This window comes from Quercus suber, unplaced genomic scaffold (assembly GCF_002906115.3).
Source record: "Quercus suber isolate HL8 unplaced genomic scaffold, Cork oak 2.0 scaffold_264, whole genome shotgun sequence".
In the NCBI taxonomy this organism is placed as follows: Eukaryota; Viridiplantae; Streptophyta; class Magnoliopsida; order Fagales; family Fagaceae; genus Quercus; species Quercus suber.
Window position 1 is genome coordinate 291,344 of NW_027069720.1, and position 27,696 is coordinate 319,039.

General features: G+C 36.8%; 1 protein-coding gene across 1 annotated transcript; it reads left to right on the forward strand.

Annotated features, from left to right (window-relative positions):
- Positions 1 to 10,036: 10,036 nt before the first annotated feature.
- Positions 10,037 to 24,519, forward strand: LOC112017919 (uncharacterized). The gene is given in 11 exon segments (XM_024050373.2): positions 10,037 to 10,520; positions 11,916 to 11,959; positions 12,236 to 12,269; positions 12,272 to 12,352; positions 12,452 to 12,578; positions 15,738 to 16,387; positions 16,591 to 16,879; positions 16,995 to 17,274; positions 20,348 to 20,512; positions 23,128 to 23,586; positions 23,928 to 24,519. Coding segments are annotated over 11 exon segments (2,607 nt in total). The 5' UTR covers positions 10,037 to 10,324; the 3' UTR covers positions 24,210 to 24,519.
- Positions 24,520 to 27,696: the final 3,177 nt, after the last annotated feature.

Genomic DNA, 27,696 nt, shown 5'->3' on the forward strand with positions numbered 1-27,696 from the left:
ATTGTGAAACTTTGACTAAAATACTTTACTTCTTCACAATTTTGTGAATTTTTACTACAAATAGACTGTAGACTATTTGTATCATCAGTAAGTTACAAATAATAATTCAATATCATATGAACCCATTCACAAATTTATACAATTCAATTTTAAGTCTATATAAATATATTTTTAGGCAAGTATACTGTATACATATAAAATATAATATTATATATAGTTAAATTGAGCTTTTATGCTCATGAACACATTATTATGCTTGAGATTAGCTTGTTTAATAATCGAACATGAACTTAAGACTTGAACTTTGCTTGTTTTCTAGACAAATGAACATAAACAAGCTTTTTCCCGAGTTGAGCTCGAGTTGTTCATAAACAATTTAGTTCATTTACAGCCATATCCACAAACCATGTAACTTAATGACATAGTCTAGTATTTTTAACAAAGCGGTCCACAATTCAAATTCCCATTCTCCATCTAAAATTCTATCAAAAGAATCCAAGACCGTGTAAGATCATCATGGAATTTAAGAGCAAACAATTTTTTTTTTTTTTAAGAGCCAAAGTTAAGGTTTTTACCAATGTGATATAAAAGAATCATTTTTATTGATTAAATAAATACTGATCTTGCAATAAGCCAATAACAGGCAAGCTTGAATATGATTTGTTAATTTTTTTTTTAGAAAGAAGCCAATTTATTTTATTAACTTGAAACAATTACATACAAATCTAAAATTGAAACAATATGCAATGGGACATCTTCCATCCATACTTGAAAATCTGGTATGCATAATGCATTTTTCGCCAGACTATGAGTAACCCTATTGTCGTTTCTCTTAACATGAGAATACAACAATCGATCAAAACTATTAGCAACCCTTTTCACATCGTCTACCAACAGACCTATTGGAGATAGGCTACACTCTGTTGACTTCAAAGCTTTAATCTGATCGAGAGAATCTCCTTCAAGAGTAGCTCTCCGAAAACCCAATTCACGCGCAAATGTCACTGCCTTCAGAGCAGCCAACGCCTCAACCTCGTCAGGCTTGTAAGCTTGATGAATTTTTTTGTGAACAAGAAGCCAGCACAGCTCCATTATTATCCCGAATTACCACTATTGCCGCCACTTGAAATTGATTTCCCAACGGGCTACTATGTTTGCGTGTTAAAGTGCCCCTCGGGCTCAGATAGCTCTGAGAACGTAGAGGCGTGTTTTTCTGTTCTTGCTCTTTGCAACAGTTTGGTCGTCTCTCTGTGAGACTCTTGGGTTTGTTTTGGTCGAGTTCAAAGTGTGTAATACTGATTCCGATGATGGCTGAAGAGCTAACAGCTCTGGAAAAAGCTCTCTTTTACAAAGGACGAAGATGAAGATATAGTTTTAGGAGTTAATAGTACGAGATCGGTGAAAGAAATGGGCAAAAACTGCCTAGTTATGAAGATCCTCACTCAGCGTAGCATAAACATAGAAGCATTAAGGAAAACTATGAGGATGTTGTGGCGAACGAACAAGCCTGTCCAAATCTCTGAGATTGAGGAAGATCTATTCCTAGTGGGGTTCAGCGATTCAAAGGACAAAAAGAGGATTCTTGAGATGTGCCCGTGGAGCTTTGAGAAAAACTTGGTGCTCTTGCAATAGTTATCTGGAGACCTAGTTCCCAAAGAAATAGACCTTAAGTGGTCACCTTTCTGGGTTCAAGTTTCAAATCTCCCTCTGAAAAGCAGAACAAAGGAAACAGGGATGGTGATTGGCGGCAAACTCGGAGAAGTCCTTGATGTTGACGTTCTTGAAAATGGTGTTCAATGGAGGCGATGCCTCCGGGTTAAAGTTCAGTTGGATGTCACGAAGAAGCTTATCCGAGCGAAGAAGGTTAGCATTGAAAATGATGAACCAAGGTGGGTCTTTTTCAGGTATGAAAGACTCCTAAATTTCTGTTATGTGTGTGGTTTGATTGGGCATAGTGAACATGAATGCTCTGAGAAGAAAGAAAGCAATGAGGGATTGGAGAAAGAGAAATACCAATATGGAGCTTGGCTTCGCACCGATCTGGTAAAGCGAACAAATTTCAACTTGGAAAAGCCTTATAAAAAGCCAGAAACCAAATCTCAGGCCAAGGATGGTCTTCGGAGGGAAGCAGAAACAACTTCCCAGGCTGCACCTCACGTGACCCCACCTACGCCCTCGAGCACTGTGTCTGTGGAGAGAAAAGGAGCGTTGTCAGAACCCAATATATCACATCCATAAAAAACAAAGCAATCTGAGAAGAAAAATTTTCAAAAGCCTAACATAGCCACCATTGAAAGCAACCCCTCAACCGTAGGTTTGAAAATTCAAATGCTGGAAGTAGATGATCAACAAGAAACTTTGACATCAGATCATACTCCTAGGGGAACGAAGAAAGTGTCAGAAGATCTGGTTAAACTAGACAACCATCAGATTTCACCCATTACACATGGGCCGACAAATGAGACAATTAATGATGGGCCAATAGCGATGATCTATGACTGCGAAGTAGGCTGGGCCCGTGAAGCCCTTGGGCCCAACTTAGCCTATTGGAAGCGTATAAAAAGGGACAAAACCACTGATGGGCCAACTACAAAATTTGATCCGGTAGGGAATAAAAGGCCAGGCCCATTCCCGCTTCAGGAAATTGATCCAAACGTCCCACACCCAAAGAAGTTAAAAGAGGAGAAACAGACAGGAAGGTACAAAAGAAAAAAAAATTTGCGAGAGAAATACCAATGTGGATGGCGACGTGGTGGTGGCTGCGATGCAACACCATCAAGCCCAATGACGACCCTAGCTTGGAACTGTCAAGGGCTTGGGATCCCTCAGTCAGTTCAAACTTTCAAGGATTTAGTGAGAGTAGAAGATCCTATGCTGGTCTTTGTAGCAGAGACAAAGGCAAGCATTAGTCAGATGAAGAGGCACAAAAATGAAATTAACCAGCACCTACAAGCTTTAATTGTTCCCAGTGATGGCAAAAGTGGAGGGTTGGCCCTTATGTGGAAAGAAGATGCTGATGTCCGGGTCCAAAGTTACTCTCATTCCTATATAGATGTCATTGTGCATGATGCAAGCTTGAATTTCACTTGGAGAGCTATGGGCTTCTATGGCCACCCTGATACGGCCCAACGCTCAAGCTCCTGGAAACTTTTGGAGGCCCTCAACGTACAAATTGATTTGCCTTGGGTTGTTTTCGGCAATTTCAATGAGATCACTCACATTGATGAAAAATGCAGGGGGGGCTGAAAGAGATGCCAACCAGATGGAAGCTTTCTGAAATGCTCTTGACAACTGTGGGCTCAGGGATTTAGGGTTTGTTGGGCAGCGATTTACTTGGTGCAACGGGAGAATTGGTGATCAACGCACTCTAATCAGACTAGACCGCATGGTGGCAAATGATAGATGGATTGGGTTTTTCCAGCAAGCCAAAGTTCATCACAGGTCTATGTCTTCTTCTGATCACTGTCTCTTAACTTTGTACCCTATTCCGGTTCAACGAAGGCGTCGAGGTAAAGTCCTATTCAGATTTGAGTCAATGTGGGCTAGGGATGAGAGATGCCGTGATGTGGTGGAGTTGGTCTGGTCACATGTAAATCCTTATGGAGGAAGCAGTTCAACCTAGGAGAGGATTAATAATTGCCAACATCAATTACAGTGGTGGAGCAAAAATGTCTTTGGCAATCTCAATAAGCAGATTAAAGAGAAGCAATCACGTTTACAGTGCCTGGAGAATCGCAATACCCTCCACGAAGATGTCGTTAACATCCAAGCCCTTCGGAGGGAAATCAATGAGCTTCTCGAGCGTGAGTCCACAATGTGGAAACAGAGATCAAAATCCTTTTGGTATCATAGTGGGGATAGAAATACCAAGTTCTTCCACACTATAGCCTCTCAAAGAAGACAGAAAAATAGAATCATGGGGTTTGAAGACAACAATGGAGTGTGGCAGGGGAGTGATGAAGATATTCAGAGCATTGTTTTAAACTATTTCTCCTCCATTTATCAATCTGATCAACCTTTTCAGCTCAGCCTAGTAACTGATGCCATTGAAAGAAGAGTCACTGATGAGATGAACGAATCCCTGCTCAGGGAATTCCAGCCTGATGAGGTCCATCAAGCTCTTCACCAAATGCATCCCACCAAATCCCCAGGCCCGGACGGTATGCCTCCACTCTTTTTTCAAAATTATTGGAGCATTGTTGGACAAGATGTAACTGATTGTGTACTTAATATTCTGAACACTGGTGAAATGCCCCTAAAACTAAATGACACCCACATTTGAGTCATCCTAAAAACAAAAAAAATCCCCAAAAAATCACTGAATACCGCCCTATTAGCTTGTGCAATGTAGTGTACAGAATTCTAGCCAAAGTTTTAGCAAACCGCCTCAAAAAAATCCTTCCTAAGGTTGTTAGCAATTCCCAAAATGCTTCTATCCCTGGGAGACTTATCACAGACAATGTTCTAGTGGCATTCAAAACAATACACCACATAAATCAGAAAAGAAAAGGAAAAGAAGGTCTAATGGCAATCAAGTTAGACATGAGTAAAGCCTTTGATAGAGTAGAATGAGATTGTCTGGCTAAAATAATGCAGAAATTGGGGTTTCATGATCGCTGGATATCTATTATTATCATGTGCATAACCTCTGTTTCTTATTCTGTGCTAATCAATGGGCAACCAAAGGGGGAAATCATCCCTTCTCGTGGTATTCGCTAAGGGGACCCCTTATCACCCTTTCTTTTCTTGTTGTGTGCAGAAGGTCTTTCGGCGATGCTCCAAAGAGAAGAGAGGTTGGGAAATATCAAAGGAATTTCCATATGTCGAGGGGCTCCGCATCTATCTCATCTATTTTTTGCGGATGATAGCTTAGTCTTTTGCCGAGCCAATATGGGTGAATTTTAGCGTATTTGGGATGTCCTACAAGACTATGAGGCTGCATCGGGTAAGAAAATTAATAAGGATAAAACTTCCCTCTTCTTCAGCAAAAATACCAAAGTTACTGTCCAAGTTGAAATAAAAAACCTTTTTGGGGCTCAAGTCATCAAGCAGCATGACAGATACTTGGGTCTTCCATCCATGGTAGGCCGAGGAAAAAAAAAAGGCGTTTAATAGGATCAAAGATCAGCTCATTCGGAAGATTGCTGGATGGAAGGGAAAGCTCTTGTCCACTGCCGACAAAGAAGTTCTCATCAAAGCAGTGGCTCAAGCCACCCCTACCTATACCATGAGTTGTTTCAAGTTACCGGACTCATTATGTAAAGATCTCAGCTCTATGATTAGCAAGTTTTGGTGGGGGTAGAAGTTTGATGAGCGAAAGATATCCTGGGTTTCTTGGGATAAATTGTGTAAGCCTAAAGGTGATGGAGGCATGGGATTCAGAGATTTAAAAGCTTTCAACCTCGCTTTTTTAGCCAAGCAAGGGTGGCAGCTTCTCCAAAACACAAATTCTCTCTTCCACCATGTTTTCCAAGCTAAGTATTTTGCTGGTCGGTCTTTCTTGGATGCTCAGATTGGTAAAAGACCATTATATGCTTGGAGAAGCATTATGGCTGCTAAGAGCGTGGTGAAAGATGGAATTCGTTGTCTATTGGCAATGGTGAGAGTGTGCAGATTTGGAAGGATAAATGGATTCCCAAGCCTGATACTTACAAAATCACGTCTCCTATAAAACCCATGTTATACAATGAAAATGTCTCAACTCTAATTGACAAGGAGAGGGCTGTGTGGAAATCTAATCTGATCAATTCTATTTTTCTACCCTATGATGCTGAATCCATCTTGGCTATTCCCTTAAGTTCTGCGTCTCCTGCTGATCAAAGAGTTTGGTCTGCTACAACCAATGGTGTTTTCTCGGTCCATAATGCATACCGGATAAGTCATAAGCAATTAACAAAGGTTGAAGTGGGAGAATGTTCGAGCAACACTGGGATGACATCACTTTGGAAGTCAGTTTGGCAACTCTGCTGCCCAAACAAAATAAAAAACTTCATTTGGTGGGCTTGCAAAGATATTCTCCCCACTAAAACTAAACTCAAGGATCGTAAAATCCCATTGGCAGTGGAGTGCGACATCTGTGGGGAAGTAGAAACAGTTGGACATGTGTTTTGGGGATGTGAATTAGCGACAGCGGTGTGGCAAATGGCAAATCTAAAAGCTCCAGGCCTCACTACCAACTCACCAAATTTCTTAGACCTTTTCTGGTTTGTTAAAGAGGCAAAGCCCAGCCAAGACCTTGAAGCCTTTGCCACATTTGCTTGGTCCCTTTGGAACAACCGGAATGCCATTCGACATGGGGAAACTAGCAAAACTGCTTTGCAAATTTTTGAAGCATCTAGGGCCTTCTTAAATGAGTTCTAAACCTTTTGTGTGCTTCCCCACCATCCTCAACCCCACGGCCCTAGCTTATGGAGACCACCTCCTCTTGGATGGTACAAGGTAAGCGTTGATGGAGCTGTATTTAAAGAACTTGGACACTGTGGGATCGGGGTGGTGGTTCGAAATGACATGGGACAGATTATGGGAGCTCTTAGCAAATTACTTCCATATCCACTTGGTGCTCTTGAGACTGAAGCCAAAGCAGCTAAGATTGACACGACCTTCGCATGGGAGCTGGGCCTTAGAGAGATCATCCTTGAGGGGGATTCCCAAATTGTCATGGCTGCCATTACCAACCATGATTTGGGCCCAATCCAAGTCCATCATCTTATTGCTGGTATAAAGTCATGGGAATCCAAGTTCAGAGCATGGAAGTCTTCCTTCACTTGTAGAGATGGGAACAAGGCAGCTCACCAAATGGCCAAATATGCTAAGCACATATCTGATTGTATTATTTGGGTGGAGGACACTCCCCCTTTTATTGCTTCTCAAATCCTACATGATGTATTTGTTTTGGGTTTTAACCCCGTTTAATGAAAGCTATCTAGCATCCCTTTCAAAAAAAGAAAAAAAAAAAGAAATTGATTTCCCTTGGAATATTTTTTCAAGGCATTAATTGGATTAACTCCAATTGTAGGTGCTAGTTGGCTGGTAGACTCCAAATCGGGTGTAACAATTCTTGCCAATAATAACTCTTCATTATTATTTATATTTGCCAAAAACATATCCTCTTGTAATACCTCCACCGAAATAGAAGGTGTATTAATTGAGTTGGACTTATGTGTGGACTTTGGCAGCACTAAATCCTCAATAATTGCAGGCGTTGAAGCCCAATCCAGTTGCGTGGCTAAGGGCAGCATTAATGAGGGCGTTACTTCAAGAGTTGTAACTGAAGTAACATTCATGTGCACCACGTCAACACGGTCTTCCTCCATCGATCTTACAGTGCTCCTCCCTACGTTCTCAGTCTCCGCCGTCTTCCTTCCTGTTAGGTAATACTGATTTCGCTCATAATACCCAGGTATCAGTGATTTCGTCCATATTAGTTGACGTCGAATAAGGAGTAGGCTCCTCACAAAAAGAAAGTGTTTCCTCAACCCCACAACAAAAACACCCCACTAGCTCCATGGATACTCTTGATATCCCTAGAAAGACAAAAGGACAATCCTAAAACAAAACACTCCTTCGTGTAGAAGGGACAAGCAACTTCTACTGTTGAAGACAAGGAGGAAAATCCCCCTTTTCTTTGAAACAGAGAGACAAGGAGGAGAATCCCCTCCATAGTTCCCATCGTGGGGACAGAAAGGAGAATCCCCTCTAAGCCTAACTATCCATAGTTGCTCATTAAAACATTTAAAGGTGGTAATGGTGGTCAAAGATAAGGTACTAGTTCCATTTTTTATTTTTTATTATTTTTTCTTCTTTGATGAATAAAAAGTTAGGAAAGGGCGATTAGAGTAACTTTCTAATCGAGCATTACCGTAGTAGCATCTTACTTCTTGGATTCGAACATGCAAACAGGAAAATTGGTGAGTCATATCTATTATCTTGGCCTCACGAGGGCATTAGTGGGCATTGAACCCATTAGGATCAAGGCACTAACGGCTATGACCTTTTATTTTGTTTTTATTTATTTATTTTTTTAATATCGAAGTAGTGGTTATGACTTTAAGAAGGCTTTAAGCTATTAGAGGATTCATAACAGTGGTACTAAAAAGCCATATTGGTATTTTTAGCTCCTCAAACACCTAAAAACCATGCTCCAGCAATGGAGCTAAACTTTTTTTTTTTTTTAGCTCCATTGCTATAGTGCACATCTATCTATGGATGTGCACTGTAGCTTAAAGCTTTTATTTTTTTATTTTTTATTCCTTGCTCGATTAAAATATTACCTCTCTCTTAACTCTGATCATCTCTCAACTCTCAACTCTCACCTCTCTCTCAACTTCCTTTCACAGTTGCCAGCCCACCCCCATGCTGCCAACCCACACCATCGGCTCACGCCGCAAACCCACGCCGCCAACCCATCTCACCCTTACTTGGTTGTTGTTGTTGTTGTTTGTTTGTTTGTTTTTTTTTTTTTTGTTTTGTTTTTTGTTTTTTGTTTTTTTTTTTTTTTTCTACTGTGGGCTGTGGTATGGTGGTTGTTGTGGTTGTGTGGGTAGATCAGTGTCGGTGGGTGGCTCGGGTGGGTTTCGTGGTGGTGGGTGTGGGTGTTGGCTGGTGGGTTTGGTAGGTTTGGGCTTGGTTGATTTTTTTTTCTTTGCTATGGGCTGTGGTGGTGGTGGTGGTGGTGGTGGTTATGTGTGTCTGGCTGTGATGGTTGTGTAGTAGTTGTATGTAGTTGATACATTATTTCATTATAGTGAGATATATTATTTTATTGTAATAGATATATTATTTTATTGTAGTAGATATATTATTTTATTGTGATGTTTATATTATTTTATTGTGTTAAAAACTAAAATAGATCCACTGCTGCTGCAGCATGTGTGTAGGTAAAATAGATAAAGTAACTTTTGGTGGAGTTAAATAGCTAAATTTTTAGCACCATTACTGTGGATACTCAGAATAAAAGATTAAGAGAGAGAAATAATATAGTTTTTTTGAAAAAATTCTTTTTGATACAAGATATAAATTTTACTCGTCTAATTTAAGTGTATATGTGTGTGAAACTTCGTTTTAGAGATTTGAATCTCAATTCTTATCCCCTCACACCTTATAAGTACTTATATTTGTAGAGTGACCATCACACAAAGGGTTTGCAGTGGTAAATAATATTGTTGAGATAAAGATGAGTTAGTTTTTTTAATTGATATGTCTCATTTTAATTGGACCAATTATACCATATATTTAGGGATTGCATACACATTACAAGGGATATGCTCCTCAGGGAAATTAATTTGATTCAATTTTTGTTTATCCATAGTTTATTTGGGTTTAATTTTACAATTATTTTTTGGGTGAATCTCTTTTATTTATAAGTTGGTCATAGAAATTGTGTTTGTGCCAAATGATTATCATCTATTTGTGAGAGATTGTTACATTTTCATCATAAATAATTAAGATAGTTTATTTAAAATTAAACGGTACTAATAAAAGATCAAACGACTTATTATATTAATTATTAGAAAAGTTTACTAAAAACATAAATAAAACCTCTATTTCTTAAAATCTGTAAGACATGAAGGTTCGCGTCTCCGCTCTCCCGTTTCTACAAAAAAAAAAAAAAAAAAAAAAAAATCTCCTCCCTCACAATCGTAATAACTATTGAATTTATTACAAAAGAAAGAGATTTTAAAAATTTCAAAATAGTGACTTATTAATAAATGTTATCATGGGTTACCTTTTGTTTTTTTTGTAAATCATGGGTTACCTTTTGTAAAACACTATTATTTAAAATTTTAAATTATATTTTAACCAAAAGTAATATATATATTCTTATATATAAATTTTAAATAGTAAAAAAGTATAAGTAATTTTATTATTATTACGAAATCATTAATAAACAAAAAGGTTAAATACTTAATGGCAAACAGCATAACAGTTTTTGAAAAAAAAATCCCCAAATAAAAAATAATAAAAAAACTGCGCAGAGAGAGAGAGAGAGAAAAAGCAAGAGAGAGAGAGTATAATAATTAACATAGAGCGAGAGAGAGAGAGAGAGGGTTTTCGGTGCAAAGCGTGCAAGAGAGAGAGAGAGATATAAGAGAGAGTGTGTGAGAGAGAGAGAGAGAGAGAGAGAGAGGTTTGGATATAACCTTGTCTTTGTTATTATAGGCTTTTTCTTTCCTTCTTTCCAGTTGTTTTGTTGTTTCTCTTCTATCGCGCGGCGAAACGAAACCCCCAAACAGCGAGTGAAAAAGAGGAAAAACCCTATCGCATCATCGGCTTTGTCAGATCTGCGAGAGACTTCCAGAGTTTCTTCTTCCCCCACCCTGAGAATATGAGTGTTCGAGGCGGAGGCGGCGGCGGTGGGAAGGGCAATAATGGGATTTCCACAATCCCTGCGTCGTCAAGAAAGATGGTTCAGAGCTTGAAGGAGATAGTGAACAATCTCTGTACCGAGCAAGAGATCTATTTCACGCTTAAAGAATGTAACATGGACCCTGACGAGGCCGTTAATCGTCTTCTCTCTCAAGGTCCATGGCCATGGCTTCTTTCAAATCTACATCTCTATCTCTATCTCTATCTCTATCTTTTATTGCTTTTTTACATTATACTACTTTATTATTATTATTTTTTTTCTAGGGCACAGTTGTGTGTTCTTGATTTCACTGACCCATACTGGGGTATATCACTATCACTGTGCGCCACTGCAGATTATTGCTTTTTTTCGCTTTAGAATTAACCGCTACGTATCTCTGTTTGCCCTAATTATTGTTTTACTTTTACCAAAGTAAATATGTTACTATGTTTATTTATTTATTTTTAATCTGGGTCTACGTGAAAGTGGTAGATGGTCACTTAGGATAGTTGTGGTAAAAGCTGTGGTTTTGTATGTTAAGATGGGTCCCGATAGCGAGCGCCAAAGTATATTAGTTAAGGTTGAGTTTTTTTATTTCAATCGACCGTCTTTTAAGTTAAAGGGTATTTTACATTATGCTAGTTTCTTTTTTAAGGCACAGTTTTATTCTTTGAGAAACTGCTGTGTCACTTAGGATAGTTGTGGCAAAAGTTGTGATTTTGTATGTTAAGTTGGGCCCGAGTGCCGAAGTGTATTGGTTAGGGTTGATTTAAAAAAAAAAAAAATTCAATTGGCCATCTTTTAAGTTAAAGGGTATTTTACATTATGCTACTTTCTTGTCTAGGGCACAGTTTTATTCTTTGAGAAAATGCTGTCACTATCAGTGAGTGCAACTCCAGATTATTGCTTTTTTGCTTTAGAATTAAGCGCTTCTCTCTATTTGCCCTAAGTAATAGAATGTTATCTATTAGTAAGCTTATGGCTTTTCTATAGTCTATTAATGCTTGCCCTAAGTATTCCTAACCAAGTAAGTATGTTACTATGGTTTTTATCTGCTTTACTTTCGAATTGGTTGATAAATTAGTTTTTTTTTCACTCCTAATGAACATTAAAGAAACATATTTCAGTTAGGGTAAAAAACTCAGGTAGTGTATTAGGTGTAGTACTTTAGGTTGTGTACTGAGTTTAGTTGTACTTGGACAAAAAACACTTTTTGTGTTGTATTCATCAATACAACCATGTGGTTGAATATATTTGGGGAACCTAATGTACTTTATCTATGTTTTACCCTTTTGAGTTAAATTTAAACTGTTCTTGAATTCGATTTTCATTGTGCATTTTTTTGGCATTAAGATTTGACTTCGTAGTTTGTACAGTTCCCTTACAAAGAAGGATGCCTTTGCTGTCATTCCCATTAGGCTTTCTCCAGCCATTTTGAATTTCCGATATTGGATTTGTAGTGTCTTGTTCTGTTTAATGGGGGACTGGGGAGGTTTGGGGTTTCTTTTCACTTACATATTGTTACTGATAATCGTATTAGTTTCTTATGTTAAGTTTATTAATCGTGTAGATCCCTTTCATGAGGTGAAAAGCAAGCGTGAAAAGAAAAAAGAGGTGCGTTCAAGGGATCTTATATTTTTAAATCTGTAATGTCCTTTGTTATGCTCCTAATTTGTGATACTGATTTTTTGGTGCACAGTAATGTTGTGGTTGTGTTATTTGAACTATTAACCTTTAATTTAAGGCTTGATTAATGTGCACATTTTTCATGCACGGATTAGGAGGTTGCTTGGGCTGATTATGGCACTTCTACTATTTCCTTTAGTTTTCACCATTGTGGTTAGTGTGGTTCTTGTCAGTCTTCTTTACTAATCTCTCTTATTGCTTCAGAGCAAGGACATACCGGATTCTAGATCTCGCGGTGCTATAACACTTCAAATCGTGGTGGTAGGGGTGGTGCAGACCGCTACGTTGGACGTGGCGGTTCAAGCCAATTTAGCTCTACTGGTATGTGGATGTCACTGAGCAACCTCCAGGATCTATTTTGTTCGAAATCGCCGTGCAACCATGTTAAACATGCACTTATCATTTTTCATTTCTTGTCAGACCCTGGTGGTTTATATGGTAAACCTGCATATAAGAAGGAAAATGGGACACATGCTTATTCAGCCTCTTCATCTTCGTCATTCAGCATGTCTGGGAATCACACGAGTCGACGACCTACCTCGTACAGGTTCTTCCTATTAAAAACCTTAAGTTGATATCTCTTTTGGTTTGAAAATTGAGGAGTAGCAATGCAATTAAATGCTATGAGTTGCGATGCCTAGTTTTTTTTTTTTTTTTTGGGGGGGTGGGGGAAGGGGGTAAGCAGTAAGATTTTCATTAAAAAAATGAAAAAGGCTTTTTTCCTGGTATGTGGGATCTATACCACAGATCAATGCAAACAACACACCCCCCCCCCCCCCCCCCAAAAAAAAAAAAGGAAGAGAGAGTGAATGGTAAGATCTAAAGTTATAAAGGTGATTTACAGTCTCCTCACTTTTTTTATGTACAACCAATTAATCATGTTTTTATTACCTTCTTCTTCTTCTTCTTCTTCCTTTTTTTTTTTTTTTACTTTGTACGACCGTCCAATACAAGAAATTCCTTTGTAGGAACTTTCACCTTCCATTGTGATTTCCAACCAGTCAACTCCTATGCTTCATTGTAAAGCTTTATACTAAGATTTTACCTCAATTTTTTTTGATTCTTTGAAAATGGTCATATCATTCTATTCAAGCCCATCTCATTAATCTTTATTGAATATAACACATGGAGAGAATTGTCAACAGATCAAGCTCTTAATCCTATAAGGGTAACAAGGAGATTATTATGAAGTTAATTATCAGTCATTGTGGCTTCTTTCTTTTGCCACAATATTAAACAATTGAAGGAATGAGAGTTTCAATGGTTTATCTCCATGCTTCTGCCATTGTCTCTAACATAGGATTCAACAGAGGTTGAAAACCGAAGCCCTCAGTTAATGCGTTTCCATAAACTAACTATGTGGAAGTTGCATGTCTTTGCAAATCAACATCGACTCCATCTCTCCCCTTATTTTTGTCCATACAGCCTCTAAAGAATATCACTCTCCATGACCTATCGCTAAAGTCCATTAGAACTTGTTTGAAGACTCCAAGCTTTTGAACTCCCAATCTACACAATTGCGAGGGGAACAAACCTTCTCTGAGCTTATCAAATAAACCTCTGTAGGTCATGCATGCTACACCACAAGAAATCTCTCTGTAATTTCTCATGCCTCTTAGTGGCCCTTGCACGCTAAAGATTGACATTGAATTGGGTGGGGAAAATAGACAACATATGTTTAATCAAAGTAATTCCACCCCTTTTCACTAAATACATTTTCTTTCACTGCACCCACCTCCTTAGCATTTTCTCAAGAATTACATCCCAAAAATATCCATATCTGTAGAGAACCCAATAGACAAACGTAACTAACTGACAGAGCCCATCTTATACCAAGTGAACTTAGCTAGTGCTTCTATATTTTGTAATCTCTTATATGTATTAGCCCACTCTTACTCAAGTTCACTTTTAAGTTTCAACCTGGAATTTGCCTTGGATCAAAGAAATAGCACTGCAAAGAAATAATCCCTTGCGAGTCAACCCCACAAGAAATCAAGGTATCATCAGCAAACAAAAGATAAGAAATCAGCAGTGCCCCATTATTGGTGTTCTCTATTTGGAAGCCCGACACCAACCCTCACTTGACTGCCCTCAATACCTTTCTCATCAAAACAAACATAATGGGGATAAAGGGTCCTTTTGTTCTAACCGTTTAGCCCTGTTGAAATATTCAATTTGGATTCCTATTAACAAGAACAGGAAATCTTACCAGTGGAATACAATGTCAAATGCAAAACTGCCATCTCTATTTTACATTATCATAGGTCTTATATAGGTGAAGCTTACACACCATGGATTTCCTGATTTTAATATACTTCCATTGGCAATAAGAATTTAATCAGGCATTTTCTTCCTGAAATAATTGCATTTTGTTAATTTGAATGTATTTTCTACAGTACCTTCTTCAATTTATTTGCCAAAGCCTTGGCTACCAGCTTGTAAGACACACCAACCAAGCTAATATGCCTATAGTCCTTTTCATCTGATGCTCTTGATTTCTTTGTGATGATAAAAATAAGTGAAAGCATTAAAAAACTCGTATAATGAAGAGAGTGAAACATCTTCATAAAATCCTTTTCCTAATTTTAGTAGACTATTAACATGGTTAATATTTCCTTCCCTTCTTTTTTGTTTGGTTTTGTCATCAGTTCTTTTGATGTTTGTATGTTTTTTTGGGTGGCTTCCCTTTACCATCTTTTTAATGGATTTAGTTTTTTAGAAAGCATATTAGCGCTTTCTAAGGTTGTCGATTAGTTTATGAAGGTGTGCTTATCATTATTAGCCATATGAATTTGTTTCTATCTTTTACTGATGGCATGCTTGTTGATTACGGCGGCAGAATATTTTTCTATGAGATATTTGCTCCTAGTTTTAATGGGAAACATGGTGCATTCCTTCCCAAGTCTTGGAAGTTTGAGTTTGGTTCCCTTGTCTGCTGGATCTAATTTTTTTAAGGTGGCAATCAATAACAAAGTTGAAATGGTTGATAATCCTACAGAAAGAAAGATAGTACTTACAAGTTTTGAGTTTCCTAAGCTGTGGAGAACTTGAATTAATTTTGGAATTGTCTGTTGTGAGAGCTTAGTTTGCTAATAATAATGTCTATTTGCTACAATTGTCTAATGTGTTGCAGGAAAAGGATGTAGACTGTAGAATCTATTTCCTTCCTTAAAATTGTGGGAGAACCTATAAACATTGCTGGTGTAGTGCTGTTTGCTAGTTGTTGGAGTTGATTTAGTGTGTGTTTGGATGAACTTATTTTGTTTATTGTGTAAAAGTATACTTATACCTTGGGAAAGATTGAAAGCTCTCCCAGTGTGCAAGGGTGTCCCCTTTTTATGGTATCAATAAAAGCTTTTTACTTATCAAAAAAAAAAAAAAGATTATGCTTTCAAAAGCTGTAGATTTCCTTTTAGGATAAAAATTAGCTCAACCAAACAGGCCTTCAATGAATATCTAAAAGTAGATTTTATGAAAATCACTAACAGATAGTGTGACTAATGGAACTCTCTTGATTCTCTGGATGTCTAATTACTTGTCCAGCCTTATGAAACATGGTGGAAGTCAAATTAAGTTTGTCACACTTGGAATATTTGTATACCCTGGATGTTATAGATTGCATCCAAGGGGATGGTTTGTTCTCCAAATAAGTTTGTTTGCCGTGTGGAGTTCATTGTTTCTCATTTAAGTTAAAAATTTGTTGCAGTGATTCTGTGGCCCCAGAAATTAAATTGCCAATAGTGGGCACAAGTGATGGGATATCATCGTCAACACAGTCTTCTGGATTTCAATCTACCTGGTTGGGGGGCCCAGGTCATGTATCAATGGCTGACATTGTTAAGATGGGTAAGCCACATGGCAAGGCTTCTGCTGTTCCAAGCCCCCCTCTCCAGAGTGCTAACCATCAAAATGTTTTGGCAACTTCTTCTGCGGCAGCACATCATAATTTGCATTCCTTGCAAGATCATGCTTCCATGGTGTCAGACATCAATACTGAGCCAGGAGTTTTCACAAGCCAGCAACTTCCTCCAAATGATGAATGGCCTGCAATTGAGCCACCTACTTCAAGTCTACCCTCTGTTGTAGAGGCGCCTTCAGACACTGAGCCATATGCAGATCCATCTCACTTACCCTTGGATAGAGTTAATCGTCATACAAAGTACCAGTTAGATGAGCTTCAGGTAGCAGAGGATTTGCCTATTGAGATGCTTAATGCGAACCGTGTTGGATCTACTTCTGTGTCCAGTAGAAATGGGCAAGAGGACAATTCTGGAGGTCCATCTGTCCTTGATAATAGCTTTTATAAGGAAATGAATTCCTACCAGCCTCACAAGCATGTTTTGGAGCATAATGAAGGTGACTACAATGATTTCCATATTGCTTTTGTGTACACTTCATCTTTCCTTACCATTTTTCATTGATATTCTCACATACACACATATTCCTTAAATAGATTTTCCCTACATTATTGAAAGTGACCATTATATATGTAATTGAGTTTTTCCAACACATCAGCTTATTACATTTTTTCTCCTTTATTATTATTATTTTTTTATCAGCTGAAGATGGTATTTCATCAGTTGCTGCAAACTTGCAGCAACTAGATTTACAAAAGCAAGATCGGGAAGCACCACTTGAAGAGGATAACCCTCCTGTAATAATTCCAAATCACCTCCAACTCCATACTCCAGATTGCTTGAACTTGAGCTTTGGGAGTTTTGGATCTGGCACTGGCACTGGTGCTGCTTTTTCTGGATCTGGGTCATTTGCAACTAGGCCCTTGACAAGCGACTTGGAGGAGACATCTTCAGCAGCAGATGTTTCATCCATAGGGCACTCAGACTCTCGGTATGCCCTGTTTATTGTAGTATTACTGTCTTGCTCAGTTGTCTATAATTGTCTTTACCGAAAAAAAATTATATATATATATATATATGTATATATATATATATATATCGTGCAGGAATCCTGAGTATTATGGGGAGGAGCATCTCAGCACTACCTCGGATGGAAATTTAGTTCATAGAACTGGTGGGGGCACTGTGAATTATGATTCTCCTTCAGTTTCACAACCAGAGGCGTTGAAACAGGAAACCACTGAAGTTGCTCAGGGGAATCAATATGCATTCCCTTCATCTGCAGCTGATTTTACATATGAAAATACCCAACAATTCAATAATGCATTTACTCATCCACAGACTAGCTCACCAATGCAGAGTCTTGCCGCTCTCTCAAATGTAATGGTAATATAATAAAACCCTCAGTTTTACCTTGGATATGTGGAAAATTATGGTTTCATGTGTACTTTATGATTGGCATAAGTTAAATTTTGATATTGCAGAACATGAGTTGATATTAAAGAAACTATTGAAATGTCTGTAATTTCTTTTTTGATAAATAAAATTTCTATAAAATTATAAAAACAGTGCAATATGATATTTATTGCAAAAAATTATAAAAATCTGGGGAAAGATTGAGAAAATTAAAGAAAATTTAAAATGTTTGAATTATGGAAACAGATTTAGGACACTCCAAAATTTTCTAATGTTAGGAAGATATGGATGTAAGGAGGATGAGTTTGTAGGACAAATTGCTTAGCAATACATCTGTGATAATATTTGTGAAAATAAACCCAAGGCGTGTGCGCAACAGCTTGAGCTGCTCTTTGATGCATATATAGTAGCTCTCCAATGACTTATCAGAAAAAAATATAGTAGCTGTTCAATGACTTATTAGAAAAAATATAGTAGCTCTTCAATCCTGGCACATGCCCATTTATGTGTCGTGACAATTATAGAACATGTTTATATATAGTCTGATAAATAACCGAGTATTTCCGATGGGATTACAGTTCATATTACAATTTTTGAGTACAAACTTTTCTTGACTGAAATGTGAGGAAAAACTAATGACTTTAGAACATGTTGTTCAATTTGCTGAGCTAAAAAGGCATACTGGGCACATTCTTCTACAGTGTTTGGAAGCAAATGAATAGTGACATGTTACATGAGTCCTATATTATTTTGTATGTCTGTGAGTTCACATGCTTCCTGTTAAGTGAATTCAACGATGAGAAGCAGCAAATAATTTTTTCATAAGATTCAAACACTATTATTGGGCTGAAAAACCCCCTTTTCTTGGAGATTCTAGGTGTGCAACAGACATGTGGACATGACCACAGCTTGGCTGGTTTATACATGTGAACATTTCCTAGATGGAATCAATTATGAAGTTTTGGCCTTATGGCCTTCTCATTGTTGACCTCATTTCGATGGTCTCTGGCATGGGGTCACTCAAGAAATACTATGCTAATCATTCAATGTGAATTAATCTCATTTCGGAGTTAGCCTTTTATTGTCAACAATGATAAGCTTGGTGGCTTGACAGGGATTGGCTTTAGTTGTGACAGGGAGTCACTTGGTCTCTAAGGATTGTAGTAAATAGCTCTTGCAACTGTGCACCATCAATCAGGTGCTAGCAAGTGCTTTCTTCTGGCTATGATTTATGCAACCCTACTGCATTAAGCAAATGCATAAACTGTGGCGTTATTTGAGTTGTGGTGAAGGCAATGATGATAGTCATTAACATCACTACTGAGAATTGTGAAGTGCTAAATATTTATTTTAATAAAAAATGCTAATTAATTTTTAGAAAAAGAAAAAATAGGTGAGTATTTGCCAAAATTAATTAAGTGGGGAGTAAAAGGTTTTGCATTGGTGATGAGAATCCAGCAATGGAAAAATGGAATTAGGCAATGTTGAGTAAGGGCAAGTCTCTGGAAATCTATCCAACGATGTTGGAGAAACTTTAATAGATACATTCAGTTCTCTGTCAGGGAAGGTATGTGGGCTTGGTTTTGGCATGATTTATGGTGTGGATTCTTGCCTTAAAAGATGTTATTATTTTGGATTTATTTCGGATTGCAGTAGACAAGAATGCTTCCGTAGCATCTTGCTTGAGAGATGGGCGAAATTGGAATCCTCAGTTCAGCTGGTCAATCCAAGATTGGGAGTTGGAATCTGTGGAGATCGTCTTTGATAGCATTCTACCCGCTATACATCGAGAAGATCAAATATTATGGAGACCTTTAAAGCAGGAAATTTTGAAGTTCACTCATACTAGGATGCATTTTGGGGTTCTAGAGGTATTATTTTTCTTTGGAGGACTATTTGGAGTGTCACGGTGCTATGAAAGGTTGCCTCCTTCACTGGATGGCAGCATTGGGCAAACTTTTAATGGTAGATATTCTTTAGAAAGAATTTTTTTGATTGTTGATTGGTGTGGTGCACAAGAATAGTGAGGAATCAATTGAACATCTTTTTCTTCATTGTTCAGTGGTGAGAGATATGGTCATTTGTGCGCAAGAATAGTGAGTCAAATGTTAAGTTGTTGGAAAGGGAGCTTTCATTGGCATAGATGTTTGAAAATTTGATGTGCTGGGAGGGGGGCTTGAGAAACAATCATTCTGTCAATGTATGGGGGCCATTCCTCATTTATTTTATTTTATTTGAATTTGGAGGGAGATGAATTTTTGTACTTTTGATGGGATTGGATGTTTTGTCTATGGAGCTAAAGTTGAATCTTTTACGATCCATGTTTGATTGGTTGGCACTTGGCTGCCTTAAGTGGCCATTCTTTTTCTACGTTAGAGAATTTTCTAGATTTATGTAAATTTAGTTGAAGTTTTGTTGCATCCTTAGTATACTTCCTCTGTACATGGGGATCACTTCTGTTTAATTTTCACTAAAACATTAATACTTATTAATACAATGTTTGAAAATTTGGGGTGCTGTTCCTTTATGTGTGTTGTGGACAATTTGGTGTGAGAAGAATAGAAAAACATTGCTGTTGCCATGTTATCAAGCAATCCATGATAAGAAGTTTGTATGTTTGGTCAACTAATCTAGTCAACCTTTGCTTGTGCTTATTCAGAATTTTATACAAACTTGAGTGTGTGAGTGGTTGATTCATATATCATGTACTATTATTTTCCTTTCCAAATAAAATTATTTTTTTCTTCCAAAGGGGGAAAAAAGAGAAAAGGAAAGAAAAAATAGTTATTTTTTATATGGCTATATCAGAAAATATACTGAGGGGAATAGCAGGGAAATGCAATGAAGCCTATCCTTTGTCATTATTTAACTCAAGCTCATTGTTGTGCATGTATGATCTTGATATTCTCATGCTCTTGCTGTGCTTTCTTTGGCTGCTTTGTCTTCCTTTGTTTGCATGTATATGATGCATTAATCCTAGGTGAGCTTGAAATTGATGCCGTTAAATGTTTCAGCTCACTAGTCACTATATATATTGTTTCAGCAGCAGGCATATACAAATTCATTGCCCAGCAGTTTGTTGGCTTCATCCGTTCAGACTGCAAGGGAGGATTTTGCATATTCACCCTTTCCTGTGACACAATCAATGCCCACAAAATACAGCAATGTGGCTTCTTCTATTAGCGGTCCCACCATGTCTATGCCAGAGGTGCTTCTCTACTCTAGCTTATTGAATAAGTTTTTAAAGTCATGCTGCTTTATGTTCAAAGAAACAGATTTTACAACTTGTATTGGATCTTCTTTGTTTCTTATCTTTGTTTACCCCCATATTAGGATTCTCTCCATTTGTTTTTGAAATGGAGGTGGACCATTTCACAAAAGAGTTAAATTTTATTAATCTAAAGGGGTACGCATTTTGGTTCCTGATTTGTGCCCCCATGGTACATCTCCAATGTACTTGGGTTGGCTTTATTTTTAATAATATTTTACGATATCTATCATAAAAAAAGGGGTACATGTGCCATGTACCATGTCATTTAAAATATTGCCTTACCAAATAAAGAATGATGGCTGATTTTAAATGTCATTGCAACATGTACACCTTTTGATTCATGACAGATTAATAAATCTTCACCATGTAATGGACCCTCTCAATTTCAAAAACAAATGGAGAGGATCTTTATCCCTAAATATGTAACCTATTAAGATTACTGGAGGTAGATAATGACATACAGATAAAATGTTTAAAAAAAAAAAATTGGTAACCACACACGTCGATGGTCCTTTTAACCTATATGACCTTACCATCCACCTTGTTACAAGGGGAGGAGGTGCTTTTTGAGCTAGACTGCTAGAGCTCATTGGTGCATACGTACACATTGCTAAAACATCGTTGTTGATCAACAACTACGTTTAGAAGTTAACTAGGCCAAATCTTTACATTACTACATGGACTTAGCTACACTTCACTCGGCCATCTAGAAAGAATCAGTTTTGTGTTATATGAAGGCTTTATTTTTCTGCCCGTGAGCATAGGTTGACTTCCTTTTTGATTTCATTTTGCCCAGATGTTGCATTAAACTAACTGAATGCCTTTTATTGGTGCACTGTTGGTCATTGCTACACATGGTTGAACAGTAATTAACTTCCTCAATTTCACTTCACTAGAAGTTTTATTTAGCTTCCCAAGGGAAAATTGTTTCTGAGTCTAAATCTTCTCTTCCTAGTAATCTCCCAATGATTCCAACCTTTTTGGACCATTTGGTTTCTTTCAGCTTTGTAAAGAGGCCTGAAATTTAACTTTAGTTTGGTAGATAGTTATAATTCATGCACCACTATAGGAGCTTTTCCCCTCAATTTATTCTTATTCTCTAAATTGAGGGGGGCTCTCAATCCTCCATATTATCATGGAAGATTAATCCTGAAAATAAAATTGATCTGATTTAAGTATCTCTTTGCCTTCATATTTTTCTCTCCCCTCTTTTTAACATTCTTAAAAAAAAAAAAAACAAAGAATTACTTTTAGGTTTGCCTTGACTTAGTCTTGCTTTTCCTAAAACCTTTTGTTTATACAGTGAACTTGTTCAATGGGTGTAGACAATTGACATGTAAAGATTGAAAAATTTAAGTAAAAATCTAGAATGAAAATCTAGAAAATGATGTTTTTTCAAGCTTTCAGGTCAAAGAAGTCACTTAACTTGCAACATTCATCTTCAACATCTGCCATGAACTTCTCTGTTTCCCTATGTTTTTTCTTTATTTATGTACGAGAAAAGATGGTAGATTATCTATGAATAGCATTGTTGTGAATACGACTGGTAACAAAGTCTGGTACATCCTCAAGCCAATACTGCTACATTATTGAAGTACTGAGCATGTCTGGCCAGTGCAGGGGTTCATTATTTTCCTGCCTATGGTTGAAAGTCCTCTGCCTCAAGCACTTTGCCTGCCTTTGCATTGTCAATCACATACCCTATCTTGGACAAGCACTTGCCTTCGTCTTTCAATGCTGCTAGCATTGTCATTTATTCTCCCTTGAACACCCCTTTGTTACACCCATCTCGCTAAGCTTTAAAAGAATAGGAATAAAACATTGAAGCTTCCTTAGCCAAGCACATATTTATTGTATTGTGCTGGAGTAGGATAAAAGTGTTTCACTCTATGGACAAGTAAAATTACAGTGCAATGTCCTTGCAATTTTGACTTAAATTGCAGTTTTGGTGATGATGCAACTAGACAAGGTAAAGCTACAGTGCAATATCCTTGCAATTTTGATTTAAAGTGCAGTTTTGGTGATGATGCAACTAGAGACAGCTGTTGGTTGCTTCCTTTAACTCTCTGGATAAGTGTCATTCTCTTGCTCTGATCAAGTTCTTATTGCCGAGATGAAGTTAATAATTCAAGCACTCAAGCTGTATTAGAATCTTTCTGCACCGACAATTATAAAGGAATAGCCTTGCCCCCACAAACCCACCCCCCCCCCCCCCCTGCTCTCCATGTTGTAGCCTTGTGGGTGAAGGGGGAATAGAACTGGCCATCAGCTGTCTTGTGTTAGGCCTGGTGCCCCTGCACTGCTGGCTTTGGATCTACGCTTCACATACATAATGCATAAGTATTTTGTTAGTAATTAAATAGAAAAAATATTTTTACCTTGTCAGTTTGCATGTTTGAAGTAGCTAAAACTTGTCCAAGAAAGTAATTTCTTTTAAGAGGGAAAAAAATCATAGACAATTAACTGCATGTGTTAAGAAGACGTAGTAGGTTAATAAATTCAGGAAGTGCTAGGGATGCAGTTCTTCTGACCATTATCTTGTTTGTGTGCAGGCTTTGAGAGCAGGTAGTATTTCTACACCTCAGCCTACTCAGACGCTGCCTGGTGCCGGCGTTGCTACAGGACCTGCTCTTCCTCAGCACCTTGCTGTGCACCCTTATTCCCAACCTACTCTTCCTTTGGGACATTTTGCCAACATGATCAGCTATCCATTCTTGCCTCAGAGCTACACGTATATGCCCTCTGCTTACCAGCAGGGATTTGCTGGTAACAACACATACCATCAGTCTCTGGCAGCAATGCTACCACAATACAAAAATAGTGTTTCTGTCAGCAGTTTGCCTCAATCTGCAGCTATTCCCTCTGGATATGCCTTTGGGAGTTCAACAAGCATTCCTGGGGGAAACTTTCCTCTGAATCCACCTTCTGCACCTACAGGCACAACGGTTGGCTATGATGATGTTTTAAGTTCTCAATATAAGGACAGTAATCATTTGATCTCACTTCAACAGGTATTTTCACTACATGGCTTTGGAAACATCATAAATATTACATATTTACCTTCTATTCCTTTTATTTACATGCTGTTTCTCTAATGTGAAATTGGAATATTCCATGATCAGAACATGTCAATAAAAATTAACTAGAAAAAGGCTTCCATTTCATTATTCAAGTCAGTGAAAACGACTGGTTTCAAAGGCATGATAGACGGTGTAGAGAAAAATATCATGTGCATGCTGTTGTAAAATGCCACCAAATTGATAAGTAACAGATTTCAGTTGTTTCTTTCTCTATGTTGTGTTAGTTCTTCTGAAACTAAGTTAGCCCTTCTCCCTTTTCCATTGGTATTCAGAATGATAATTCAGCGATGTGGGTTCATGGGCCTGGTTCCCGAACAGTTTCTGCTCTTCCAAGCACATATTACAGCTTCCAGGGGCAGAATCAGCAGCCGAGTGGGTATCGGCAAGGTCAGCAGCCATCACAGCAATTCAGTTACCCGAATTACTATCATTCCCAAACTGGTGGTTTGTCAATGGAACATCAGCAACAAAACCCGAGGGATGCAGCATCCCTTGGTGCCTCTCAAGGCCAACCACCAAAGCAGTCTCAACAGATATGGCAAAACAGCTACTAATCTGAGTCTCAAGTCAAGTCACCTCCTGGTTTTTCAGGGTCTTGTAGTGAGTGTGAAAGTGGCCAATCATAGGCATTCTGCGGGTCTAATAATCTGATGATTCTTCTTCATTAATTGGTCTGAAGAGACCTTGACTGGCTACTGCCCTGTGCCACGAGGTTGTATTTTACCTTCTTTTTTTTTTCTTCTTCAATGTCTGGTTTTGTTTAACGTAGGAACACGTGTGCTAATTTGATTTAGTGAACTACCTCGTTTCATTTTAACTGTATTTCTTCTTTTCATAGTAGTGGAAAGTTTCTGTTCGGTTCAATGGTCGTCTTGGTCTATTTGTGTAAGCTTATAAGCTGGCTTTTAAATTTATTTTTTTTAAAGTTAATTTATGTACGGTTTTTGAAACTGTTTTTTTATTTTTATTTATTTTTTCCAAAGTATAACTGTATTTTTTATTACCTTATTTTAAAGCCAAAGTAGCCAATGAATTTAAGGTAATCCAAAATGGACACTCGAGTGTACTCAATAATTACCAACTCTTTCCAGGTTTCTTCTGCTATTACTCAGATTCAGGGCTTTAGGTGGGTGCAGTACATGAAGGGTGTAGGAAAACAATTCAACTCAATTATTAATTTGTCAATAATCATTGATGGAAATTTATGAAGGTCAGGTTCAAATTAGCGAATTACATTAGGTGTGAGTGTGTGACACTTATGTAGTATTGCAAAATTCTATATTTTTAATTAATTGGGTATTTAAAGTATTTATTATGATAAATTACCCATTTTTACAATTTACAATGTCTCTCCCAAATTTTAAAATTGCTCAATCATTCTCCTAATTTGAGAGTTACTACCATATTTGACCGTATTGTATTGTGTATAAAAAGATCTGTATCATAGGGGCATATTGGAAATGCTCATGAACGTATTATAAAATACATAAATATGTGAGTTTAAAATTAGTTTTATTTTTATTTTTTGGGTTAAAATTTCTATTTTTATTTGAGTTCAACAAGTTATTAGACTTGCTTTTAATACAAAATTATTGTGCTACTTGATTGAGCCCTACGAATAACATATCCATGAGGGCTTTTCATTTTCATATTTGCAATTTTTTTTTCTATACTATAAAGAAGGTATTAAATGAAAATATAATTATTTTTTTATTTTTGTTATAATTCTAAGAGGCTAGAATGTTAAGAAAAAACACAAAGAAAAAATTATTAAAATAAAAGAACAAGAAGACATAATAAATGTTGATGGTGAAGAAGAAAATGTCATTGAAGAAATAATTTGAATGTGTATGTTGCTTGAAGAAAATGTCTAGTATTATTTGTTTTTAGTTCAATTAATTTGAATGTGTATGTTGTTAATTTGATTTATTTAGTTAGCATTGTTAAATACTATTACATGAGTTATTATTAAATTAGTCATTAGTTGAGTATATTCTAAATTTTATAATAAATAAAGTATATTTATAAATTTGTTTCAAAACTCGTGTACTTTGCATATTATTGATTTACATGTCGGATCCAAAAGATGTTCGGTCCAAAATCACATATGTATGTTCACTTTACTCCACCTTACCTTGTCGATCAAAATGCTTATTTTCACTAAACAATGACCAAACTTCCTTCAACCTGCTTTTTAACACATTAACCATTTTATTTTTGAGCCTCTTTCTTTTGTTTATTCACATAGTATTGGTGATAAAATTCTTATTTAGTACATTTAAGTCATATAGAGAATAGCCGTAGTTATACAATTTTAGGTTTTTATTGAACCATTTCACTTAATACTAAAGTTATATTTAAATTTTCTATTTTGAATGAAGATATTGATGAAATTATTTACTAACTTAAGGTGCAATTCTCAAGCATGAATATTAGATCTACAACTAGTATTAAGTATATTAAAGTGCAATTCATAATAATATTGCTTATTTTTCTTTACCTAACATGTTATGTTTATTTTTAAAATTTTAAATAATTATTTATCTTTTGCAAGAAATCCAACTTTATTTATATTTTACATGCACACGTACAATTGATGAGATCGATAACATTGGGTGCTCCACATCTAGTTTTTGTTTTTCTGGTTCTTTTGTGGTGATGATAAGATTAGTGAACAACTTTGAACTATATGATCTCAAGTATTTATGTATTATTTAACTTGGATTACCAAGAGTTTTGTAGCTTAACTAGCACTTTTTGGTGTTTTAACGGAGACATCTCGAGTTTAAATCCTGCTACTTATTGTTGTATTATTTAAGTATCATGTTACTCACATTTGAGCCCTGTTAGTGCGTGTTTAATTTAACAAGTTTAGAATCATAATATTCTTTTCCATTATATTTTTCAATGGTCTTCAATTCAGCTTAGGAGATGATGCTTGGTATAGGTTTATATAATTTTCATTCAAAGAACAACTATTCCTAAAGGAGAAGGTTGGGCCGGGTTATGCTATACGGCCCATTAGTTTTTATTCTAAATTCAAAAAAGAAAGCCCATTCCATCCTGGCCCCTACACCTATTTAAACATCCATCCAGCCCACGGTGCCAACGACTCTTTTTCTATCTTTTCTGCTGTTCTTCTTTCTGTTTCCTTTCTTTTATCCTCACGCTGCTTCTTCTTCTTGGAGACTGAGTTCAGAGGGTTGCACCATCGCCACGACAGCTGGATTGGAGGAACCAATACCAATAAAGTACTTTTTTTTAATTAAAACTTTCTTTTGTTTTAATGAAAAACTGTCATATTCTCCATTAACTAAATAAAATGTGGAGGTTAAGATCTATTACCATTTAAAACAAAAGAACATCTCCAGTTAAAAAAATATAAGAGGTCAAACCTTTTTTTTTTTTTTTTTTTGGTGTTGTGGGTGGATTGGGGGTTTTGATATTTTGGAATTTTGTTTTTGCTTTGAATGATGTTATGTTGGATTAATCCGTATGAACTACTGTTTTTTGCTATATGGGAAACTGCCTAATTTAAGGTATTGTATCAATTCCTTTGATGTTTTCAAGTTCTGTTTTTTATTGGAATTTCTTTGTAGCTTTTGCATGTTAGCTTTTCCTTTGATTTATTTTCTGGGTGTTGTTCACTTTTATATTTTCTGGGGTTTCCAGTTTTGTAATGGGCATGAGATTTTACAATCAACTGGGATGTACAATTTGGGTTCGCAGTTCTAGTGAGTAGGATTAGCTCTGGTACTGGGTTATGGGGCAAACAGGTCATGTATTTCTAGTGAGTAGAGTAGGGGGAATCAATTTGGCTTTGCTCTTTAGTCTCTTTATTGTCTTTAGGTGTTTGTTGGTTGATATTTTCAAGTTTTGTGAAATGCAATTTTGTTAGTTTCCTTTAATATTTCAATAATTTTACTTCTAAAAAATTGTAATATTTAGTGTTCTATTTTATAAACAAATTAGAAAGACAATATCATACTATATATGTTTTCAAATTTGAAAATTGTATGATATTGTGACTAGTATAGATAA